At 40.0% G+C, this 10634-nt stretch overlaps 1 protein-coding gene across 1 annotated transcript; it reads left to right on the top strand.

Annotated features, from left to right (window-relative positions):
- Positions 1-4843: 4843 nt before the first annotated feature.
- LOC113134525 (MARVEL domain-containing protein 2-like) lies at positions 4844-10223 on the top strand. Its single transcript, XM_026313940.1, has 6 exons — positions 4844-4993; positions 6400-7535; positions 8795-9003; positions 9152-9323; positions 9540-9590; positions 9944-10223. Exons 2-6 carry the CDS (start codon positions 6408-6410, stop codon positions 10058-10060), a joined length of 1677 nt encoding a protein of 558 aa, XP_026169725.1. The 5' UTR covers positions 4844-4993; positions 6400-6407; the 3' UTR covers positions 10061-10223.
- The last annotated feature ends 411 nt before the right edge of the window (positions 10224-10634 follow it).

Below are 10634 nucleotides of genomic sequence, written 5' to 3'. Positions count from 1 at the left end.
AAAAAAAGACAGTGAGGGGGAAGCAGGGGAACCTCCAGGTCCTGTTCCATGTTGCACTCAGTGTGCAATATGCAGGTAGGATCATGGTGTGTGAGTGTCTTCCTCAGAGGGGTGTAACGGTGCCAGTGTTAAAAACTTCATCAGGAAACAGTAAATACGATGTTGGGGGTGTGGGGGGTGGTGGGGGAGAATATGAGAGTCATAGCTCATTTACTGACAAGATGTTTATTTTGGGCCTGGGGCCAACGGTCAGAGTGGGAGTCCTATAAATATGACTTCATTGTAGATGTCGCCAAGTAAACGGGACAAATGGTGGAAGATGGGTAAAGGTAGCTGGGTGCAATGCACAGCATGGTGTGGAGTAGAAACAACAAAAGGAATATGAAGTGTTTGAAATTTGGGCAAATATAGAGACAATGTTTTATCAATTGCACACCCTTTTTCTGTTAATGGAGGTATGATTAGCTTGTGTGTGTGTTTTTTTTTAATCCAGTTAAGGTTTGTTTTCTACAGACCTTAACCTGTCACCAACAAAGACCTGCCAAAATGTCATTCCAATATTTAATAGTGACCCAATTTGCTCCACTAGGGAACTTTAAAAAAATACACAGCATTTTGTAGTGAATTGAGGGACCATCATGACGTTACTTCAATGATGAGTCAAAGTGATAAATGCATCCCACAATCTTTTATTATCCTGAAAATGCAGGCTTTCCTCTCAGAGCCGCCATCAAAACAAACATCTACTGACAATAACAGAGAAAAACTCCAAAAACTGACAAAATGTAACCCAATCATTGTTCTGTGTACACTGCCACATGATGCATAATGTACGTAGTAGCACTGGAATAAATCAACTTTTAATGGATGGCAAATGGGTTCAACATGTTCTCTGTATACTGTTTGCTCTTCCTACATTTCGCAGGTCGACTTACGTCCAAGCCAGGAGTGACACCAAGGTCAAATCATTAAAGACTATCTTCAGCTATGACCATTAATCTTTGTTTTTCGCCTTTCATTTAAAAAAACAGACATTCTTATGTTTTATTTTACATTAAACCAACAAAATTGCAGTCTGAACAGCTGAATGGTCTGACTTCTAATCTGAAACATTTTCACACAAGGTCCTCCCCAAGGAAAGGGGAGATGGCAGCAGCCTAAAGCCATGTTTGACACTGAAAGGTGGGATGGCACGTGTTGACAGATACAGACATCACACGTCTCTTTCTGTAAAACTGTGAGGCAGTGACGTCTGAAAATATGATTACAGGAGGATTTACTGGTATAAACATAAACATCGCTCCAGAGGACACACAGCTGCTGAGGCGCTGTTCCAAGGTGAACTATGGGCTGTAGGCGACAAACACACACTCACACACACACACACACACACACACACAGCCATTAATGTTCAAATAACAAGCTACTATTCATGTCCACATGCACAAACAAGGCCCAGCCTGGTTAATTACAACAAATCAGGAGGGACTTGGCAGCAGACTGATATCCTGCAAGAGTGGTGCCCAAAGTGGAGTCAGCCACCCTGTAGTTGTTGCTACACAACCCCAAAGACATGCAGCCCACAAGAACACAGGGCCCTACTCCTCGTCCTCTGTTCTTTTTTTTTTTTTTCTTGTAACATGATCAAGGTTTTTTTTATGTTTTTTTATGGCAGAACATGCGGTAATTTGTCAAAATTTTGTTTAATAGGTCCAAGTCGTGCATCGAGGTTAGTTACAGATGCCAAGAGTTGGTAATGCCCAGAGCAGGTAAGGCTTCCAGTGTGTTTCCCTCTTTAATAATATCATCCTCCCAATGAATGCAGTTTGTTTATTAAGCTCTTACTTGTGTTTAGGTGACAAAGACAAGAATAGAAGCATCTGATTATAAAAGCTCTGTTTTAGGGGCAGCAAAGGCAAGAGAAATAAGCAGGTTACAGTGGACTGAAGATAACCCTGGACTGTGAATAGACAGGTGGTGGGATTGGTTTGTAGGACCATCCTAAAGTGTAAAAAGATCCTTCGGGGACAGCTTGTGGCAGACAAGGGAAGACATTTATTGAATTTACTACAGGCCCTACTTTTCTCCCCCGTTAAAACCTAGCAGCTACATTATGCTTAATGCCCTCCCTATCACTTTCAGCTAATGTGGTTTGGCATACACTTGGGGAAATCAGAGCAAATAGAAGTATTGATCTTAGTTTTTGGTCTTTTTAATGCACGTTGCTGTAGTGGTGGAGAGTGGGTGTGAAGGGCCTTTTCATTCCATCAAATGTTTTTTGAGTGTCATTTATTTCAGCCTCCGCCACCTCTTTTTCTCTTTCCATCTTTCCACCTCTATCTGTATCGCTTCCCCTGCCACTCATTCCTCCCTCTCTCTCTCTCTGAGTTCTGAGGCCAAATGAACTGATACAAATGGGTTTGTCTGTTCGAGGCTGACATAGCTTCCTTGCTTCATTTTGCTGTCGAGCAAGAAAAAAAAACCCTTTTCACAGCCCTCAGGCCATGTGTATATGTGTGTGTATATATACAGTGTTTATGTGCAAAAACTTTGATACACATATAATATATACATAAAGACTCCCACAAGTCCCACATTTGACAGAATCATTTCATCCAAGGCTAGTAATTCAGATCTATGGTTATATCTCATGTCTATTTCTGAGTTGTTGTTTTTTTTAATAGATTAACTTTTTCCGTACAACCACCAATACCTGGCATCATTCATTTAATGAAATAATTAGTCGAGGCTATTGATTGATATAGAATATCACCAGTGAAGGAAATATAACAACATAGCAGGGTGGGGGGTAATTAAGAGTGCAAAAAATGCTTTTGAACAATTTAATCTTTATTAATAAATAAATAAATAAATTATTACAGAAATAAATGAGACAAAGAAAACAAGATCAAATGAAATAAAGCACAAAAGACCAGAAAGCTTAAATGCAATAATATGTTGCCTCAAATTCGGTAAAAGGATGTAAATGTGTGGCAGTGGTAGAGAAATCAATCAATCAAATGATCAATACAATTAGAAAGGCTTTACATATGGATTTATGTGCAACAGCAGCATAAAAAACAAATGTAAAGGGAAAATAAACATGTACCTCTTGTTGCTAAGAGTCAATAGAGCATGAATAACACCAGGAGTGTTAGATTAGGATCTTTTGAAATCTCTGTCAAACTAATGACAGCTTTAGCTAAAGTTAATGTTCGTGTGCTAATCAGGAATGCTATTAAAAACTGAATAATATGTGTTAGCCTTTAGCTCAAAGCACCACTCTGTCCAAGTGCAGCCTCATGGAGCGACTGTTAATCTAGTGGTTAGCGGTTTCTTTCCAGTCCTTGTCAGTGTGTCAGGGACAAAGTTTCATATTTAGTGTACAAACCTGAGACTTTAAAAATCAATTTAAAATCATAATTTATTTCAAATATTTTGTGTGTTATGGGCTGTAAGACCTATGTATATGCTTTCTTATTTAATTATTTTCTGTGTTTGGGCTCTGATTATATGAGCATATATAGATCATATATGATCAATACCCTCCTTCTATAAGACGTTTGCATTGTTCCACATGGTATTTGAAGCTGAGTGGGCTCAGCGCCTGCAGTAGAGGACATGCATGGCAGCAGCAGATGAGGCAGCCGCGGGCCAAGGCCACTGGTGGGACTCACTACTCACTTGAGAGAGTGGGTTGTTTATTGTGTTTACTGTAGTGTATTGGCTATGAATACTGCAGAAAGTGTGTGTATGTGTGTGTGTTGGGAGGGGAGGGGAGGTTGGCGGGTGGATTGGGAATAACTACAGATGTCCTTGCCCTGAGCTTTCTCTTCATGAAAATCAGCTCTGCTCTGGAAGAGTCACTGGCACAGACTGACGTCACATTATATAGCAGGAACGAGTCCTGGAGTCAGTTTTGGAGGGTTAAACCGCAGCTTTGGACATTACATTCCTCAATATTGAAATGTAAATTATGAATTTAGATGCATTTTATTGTTTCCTTTTCTTCAACCAGGGAAACATGACCAACGTGTCCTAAAACATCAATTTCGAGTTGATATTTGCAGGGATAGGCCTGATATAAAACAACACAAAGATAGAAAGATAAGGAGACGGTAAATGATATGAAGAGACAAGCTGAACTCAGTCAAAGAGACAGGGGTGATGATGGACTGTGAGTTACAAGACCAGGAGCTTGCTGCCCTCTAGTGTCAAGCACTCCAGCTCCTCCTGTGACTCCAACACAATATGACACAGCTGAGATGAGAATGAATTATTCATAAATAACAGGATGATAATGCAGTTTTTCACAGATCTTAGATACGCGATGCAATTGATAATGTAGTGCTGATATCAAACACACGCCTTTGTGCCTTGTCTCTGAAAAATAAGTGTAATCTCTTAGAAGAGTTAGCGTTTTGGAGCTCGAAGTGATATCCAGAATACTTTAAGTACTACTAGACAGTGCTAGGCTTGATGTGTACCCAGCAATCCCTGAAGCAGGATTAATGGGTGGATTATGCACTTTTTTTTATGAATAAAGTCCCAGTAATATGAATTGCAAGCAGCCTAAAAAGGCCACCTATGTTCTTTTACAGCTCTTCTTGTGGGCTGCATGCACTATTTCAGTTTAGCTCATGAGTGTCAACAGCACCCTCTCTGTCTACCCCAAACATTCACCTAGCAGTGCCAGGCAGCACCAGCACAGGGGTGTTTCAGGTTTAATATTTAAGCTTGAACTCCCTCCCCCTTTACCCCATTCAGTTCTGCACACACATTGGCCAATCACCATGTGTGTGCGGAACCGAGCGCCTAACCCTGGGAGTGAGTCACCTCAGAGACCGAACAGGGTGAGCTGAGTGGGCCTGGTGGACGCTGCGGCCATTTTACAGTACAGTAGGTGTCAGTTCCTGTTCCCTTCAAAACACCCACTCAAACCCCTGTGAGAAACTAACACCTGCCTGATGTAAGAGACAACTTCGGGTAACAGGTAAAAGAATTGCTCTTTTTTTTATTGTCTTCAAAACAAATATGCTCCGTGTTGTTAATGTTTTTCCGCTTTAATGTGTTCTGACAGTTTCATGACTGTTGCTGTGTATTAAGAGCTTACGCAGCCACTTGCTGTGAGTCACAGCTCAGCTTAAACTGCTCTGTTATTAGTGGAGCCTGAGCGACACTGTAGTCATGTTGTGGCTCCTCTCTTAGCTGTTCTGCCATAGACAGCCTGGCACATTTCTGCTGTTGTACCACAACATGTGGTTAAAGGATCATTCCAGTTTTTTTTTTTTTTATTGTTTTGGGTGCTGAGCTGCACATCACACACTGTGCTTCAGCAAACAAAGCTGGTCGTTTTTTAATCTTTATTCTGCAACATCAAAGTCAGAAATGTTTGGAAAAATCTAATCAAGCTTCATTTCAATAGCAATAACAATATTAATGATTATAATAATGTAACACCTACATACAAGAAAGGGACTTTTGTGTTTATTTTATTGTGGTTGATTGTGCAGATGTAATAGTAGTTTTATTTCAACAGTGGGCAGGTTGTTCATAGAGACAAACCCATAGAGCGTCACCTGGCTCCTCAGTTCATCTCAGCTCTATGGAACATTTTAGCTCCTTTTAGCTCACTTGGTTTTTCGGGTCACAAATTTAATGTTTTAGTTCATTCTCACTGCTCTCTTCAGCTTGGTTTCCCAGTATAGAAGCAACTGTTGTCACTAAAACCAAGTCACCAAGTGTTACCTCTACAGCACCAAACAGCAGACAGAACCGTCAGTAGTTAATGAATGCCAAAATTAGGCTAAATCAACATTAGACTCCTGTTATTAAGGTGAACACAAACACGATTAGAAATAAATGCAAATATTGTCTCTGTCTCTGGTGACCAAAAAATTATCATTTAACTGAATTTTATATCATTTAAAAATTGAAAATTGAACACTAACTGCCTGACATGGTAGAAAGAGGACACTGAAGATCAACCTAAAATTACAGACTTTATTGTTAGGAGGTCAGTGAAACTGCGAAGAGCACCTGATGTGTACAGCACAGTGGTATGGTCCTTTGAGATTGTTAATGTAAAATCAGGGATTAACATATATAAAAACATATATGTCAGCCCTTTTGTTAATACAACTAAGAGGTTTACAGAAGTAAAAGTTCATAAATATGATATATTAATTTTAGTCAGATGAGAAACACTGGAGTCTTGTTAAAAACATAACCTAAGCTACTGAAGTTCATGAGTGTTAATTATAGATTTCAAAGCATATAATAATGTACACTTGCATACTTACTACACAAAAGTAATACGTTTTTCTGGCACAGTTTTTCTCTGCTGTGCCTCATGATGATTCTGTGATTATTTCTTTCTCAATAAATTACCAAAATCAGCCCACAGCATGAAGAGCTGGAGCAAGAAATTTGAGGGACAAGTGCCAGACAGTGTGGTCGAGTCCTCCTCTAGCAAGAGTGATCCACCAGCTCCTGTGTGGGTTACTCACACACCCGTACCTGATGATATCACGGATGATGATGAAAACTCCACAGTCCACACATCGAGCACACGACCTTATGCAGAAAGGAAGCATAATGACCTAAAAGGGAATATGAAGGACAGGCTGAAATCCCTCATCCCCCAGTCATGGGGCGGCATCATCCAAAAATGGACAAGACAAAGTGACAGTTCTAATAACTCTGAATCCAGCACCACTAGGATTCAGATTCTTCCTAATGGGACCAGGGTGAGCCCTCCTGTAAGCCCCCTGTTTGAGCACAAGAATTGGAACGAATCATTGGGCAACTCCAGCCAGAACTCCCATAAGCCTTTGTTAAGAGACAGCCCCACTGCTGAGCTCTTTCATCAACGCCCACAAGAGGAATCTCTGCTCACCGTTATCCACCCTGCAGAGTACTACGCTGAGAAGCTGCAGGTCTATACCCAGAAGTACTCTTACCTGAAGTCCTGGCCAGGCCTGCTCAGACTTCTAGCTGGACTTGAGCTCCTGTTTGGGGGCATGGTCTTTGCCTGTGTCATCGCCTACATCCAGAAAGACAATGAGTGGTCCAACACCTACGGACTCTACAATGGTGTATACAACAATGGGCTTGGCTTGTCTGGTTACAGCTACCAAGGCCCTATGACTCCTTTCATTCTAGCAGTAGCTGGAATATCCTGGATCGTTTCCCTGTGTCTCTTGGTTATGGGAATAACTATGTATTATCGCACCATACTACTTGACTCCCCCTGGTGGCCTCTGACAGAGGCCTTCATTAACATGGCACTGTTCCTGCTCTACATGTCAACGGGGATTGTATACCTGAACGACTTGAACCGCGGGGGGCTCTGCTACATGACAATAGGTGTTAACCCCATCATGGCCAATCTGTGTCGGGTTGATGGGGGCCAGATGGCAGGAACAGCTTTCATCTTCATCAACATGGCAATGTATCTGGGAAGCTTCCTGGTTTGTCTGAAGATGTGGAGGCATGAAGCAGCACGTAGGGAGAGGGAGCACTGTGAGAACAAGGTAGAGTTCATAAACAAACACGGAAACTTTAGATGAAAGACAAGCTCATTACCTCTAAATATTTCCTTCAAAGGAAATATATTTTAATGCTATATATATATAATGTTAGGTATCCTCCTGAATACAGTACATAAGTATGGTTAAATGTACTACACAAGGCCTGTAGAAAAGTGAAAGGTTCACTGTTGCAGGTTTTGCTCTAAGTTACCATTAATATTAATGTTTCATTCCTTATCTTTTGTGCCTCTTTCCTGTGTGTGCTGCTTGACTTTAGGGGTGAGACAGGTTCTCTAAACCAGCCAGGATTCATTGCAAAACTGTAAATTTTATTTTCTCAACTTTTTGTATAAATGTGCCTGTAAAAGGTAAAGCAGACATTGTTGTTCTTCTACCACACGTGATACTTTTTAAATTTATTTCAACATTTGTCCAAGGGGGAACAGCAAATATTCTCAAGCAGACAAAGCATTATAAACACATGAATGGACATTAAATGATTCAAATTATTACCATGGTGTGGTGATTTGAGGTAAACGCTAACATCAGTATGCTTAGCGACGTCATCACAATGGCAGTGATTGCTAACATGCATTGTTTAACGGGCAGTGTTTGCTACATTTACCATTGTAGTTTTGCATGTTGTTAAGATATCAGTCTGGACCAGTGGTGGACTGACTGACAGGGCAAGAAACATTGCCAACCCTAGATACACTGGCACAGCTACAAACCAGCAGCCAACAAGTCTGTGGGCAGTGGCCACTGGCAAGACACAATTTCATTAAGAAAGACTAATTTCCTGTACACGTTCAATACAGTATTTTAAAGTGTAGCCATCTCCATCGGTCCAAGTACTGCTGATTGTTCCCTTCAACCGCTCTCAAGCTTATTACTGTTTGCAAACGCAGTCCATGTTATCGGGCGTCACAGCCACCACCTACGGGTGAGAAACAGCATGGTCAGCTAATATATTTGATGTCAAAAATGAAAGGGTGAACATAATTTAATCTCTCAGGCGAAGGAATGCAGATACAGAGGTTTAGCTTGTCAAATGGGGTATTTTCTTTCCTCTGGCTGTGCTTACACTTAGCTTAATCTAAATTTTGCCCCAAGGACTTTTAGAGAGCTTCCAGTGATGTTGACACAGACCTACACACATTGTGGTGCGCAGTCATTAGATTTCAATTGTTGGTTCACATCTTATGAATATTAAATCCTGTTTTATGTTTTTTTTTTTTGTTGTTGTTGTTTTTTACCTGTAGCCCAAGGAGGAGGTTCATCAGTCCATCCCACTAACACAGAGAAAAACAAAACGTATATCATTCAGAGATGAAAAGGATCAGTCTCAGAGTAAAAACAACTCGGATCCACGTTCACTTGTCCCTGTGGTCCCTAAGAAGCCAGCCAGTGTGAAGAAAGGCAAAGTGTCTGAATACACTCCTAAAGAACACATCATTGCAGACTACATCAAGTGAGTGAATATTTAAATTATCCATGTTGAGTAGCATAAAAATGACCAAAGTATTTCTGTGTTTACAGTTGTCAAAATGACAGTTTAGAGAAACACAGTTAGCCTGAGAATATGGGGTTTTTTTCTGTTATGCCATCTTTCTCTGTAGAAAGTATCCAGAGATCAGTTGTGTGGAAGAACGGGAAAAGTACAAAGCTGTTTTCAATGACCAGTATCAGGAATACAAGGACCTTCACAGAGACATCAGTGCCACCCTCAATAAGTTCAGAGAGTTGGACCCCATGATGGCACAACTCCTCAGAGAGGGAAGAAGACAAAAGGTTAACTTTATTTCTATAAACCATACAAACTCTTTCTGTAACCTGCTTCAGTACATGAATTAGACGTCAAGAAGGTTATTTAGCCTCCAGATTAACAAATGTTCTCTGATTCTGTTGATTTCTGTTTCTGGATGATGCAGTTTTGCTGCTGATTTTATGTTTTATGTCATATTCTGTCTGCATCTTTTTGATATCATTCTCATGTTTTTTCTTTAGGATCAGCGGAGGATTCAAAGCATTTTGGAGAAGTATCAGCAGAAAAAGAGTGTAAGTGAAATAGTATGCTAAAAAGTGAGGGCACAAGTCTCTTTATTTTTTCCATCTGTGCAACTGAGAAATTATTCAGCCATTCTAATATCCAACTAGAGATGTATTAGAAATGCTACTGTTGTGTAAACACCCAGGTAATAATTGCCTTTTTTTAATAAAACTATCCACTGGTGCAAAACAATACTGTTTCTATCGTGAAACGTGGGTAACTCTGGAAATTCTCATTTAACGCAGCTCCATTACAGAATGAATCAGGCGAGACATAGGAGGAGAGAAAACAGAAAGGCTTATTTAGGTAACAGAGGTTGCTCGCATTAATCAATACATTATTTTGTGTTTGTGTTTCACAGGATCCTGCTTTCCTAGAGAAAAAGGAACGCTATGACTATCTGAAAGCCAAATTAAGCCACATCAAAAACAGAATCCGTACTTTTGATCAGGAATCCATGGGAAATGGCCGAACATGAAGCGCAGATGAGCAGAAAAAACAAACCTTTTACCACACGTCTTTTCAGTCAGTATTTTGAATGAGAAAGATACGTTTTCATTCAAGACAAAATGGATGGTTAGATATTTTTGTACTGATGTCCACATACAGTTAGTGGTAACATGAAGCCTGACTTAGACGACAATCTGAACCTCTGAGCTGAGCTACAGCATTATAAGGGATACATGGCACACTGGTTTTGTACGATTTTCATTATGTCATTTTACTTTTTCTTATTATTTTCTTGTTATTTTTAATAAACTAACAACTGGTTGGTTCAGGATATGATTAAAAATCAGTTTCTGGCCAAAAATATCTGACAAAAACATTTTTCTTGAACATCTGTGCTGTGTGTTAATATCACCTCTTCCCTTTGCTTTGTATCCAATTTGTTTTTGGATTACAGACTTAAGCAGCTGTGTTTTACTTGTTTTGCCACCTTGCTATTAAATTAGCATTTGGTAAACTATACTATTTTTCAGTTCTTTAGCTTTGTAATTTCTTTTGTAAGCACTGAAGCGAAATGCCTTTCTTCAAAAGTCAGGTGGATAAAA

This window comes from Mastacembelus armatus, chromosome 17, assembly GCF_900324485.2.
Source record: "Mastacembelus armatus chromosome 17, fMasArm1.2, whole genome shotgun sequence".
Lineage (NCBI taxonomy): Eukaryota > Metazoa > Chordata > Actinopteri > Synbranchiformes > Mastacembelidae > Mastacembelus > Mastacembelus armatus.
This window is presented reverse-complemented; position numbering and strand designations above follow the sequence as displayed.

Bases quoted from the DNA above. Each gene is read 5' to 3' on its own strand.
- LOC113134525 (XM_026313940.1), top strand. From the start codon at position 6,408: ATGAAGAGCTGGAGCAAGAAATTTGAGGGACAAGTGCCAGACAGTGTG. The intron at 7,536-8,794 runs GTAGAGTTCATA...TTTTACCTGTAG, and splicing joins GGGAGCACTGTGAGAACAAG to CCCAAGGAGGAGGTTCATCA. The intron at 9,004-9,151 runs GTGAGTGAATAT...CTTTCTCTGTAG, and splicing joins ATCATTGCAGACTACATCAA to AAAGTATCCAGAGATCAGTT.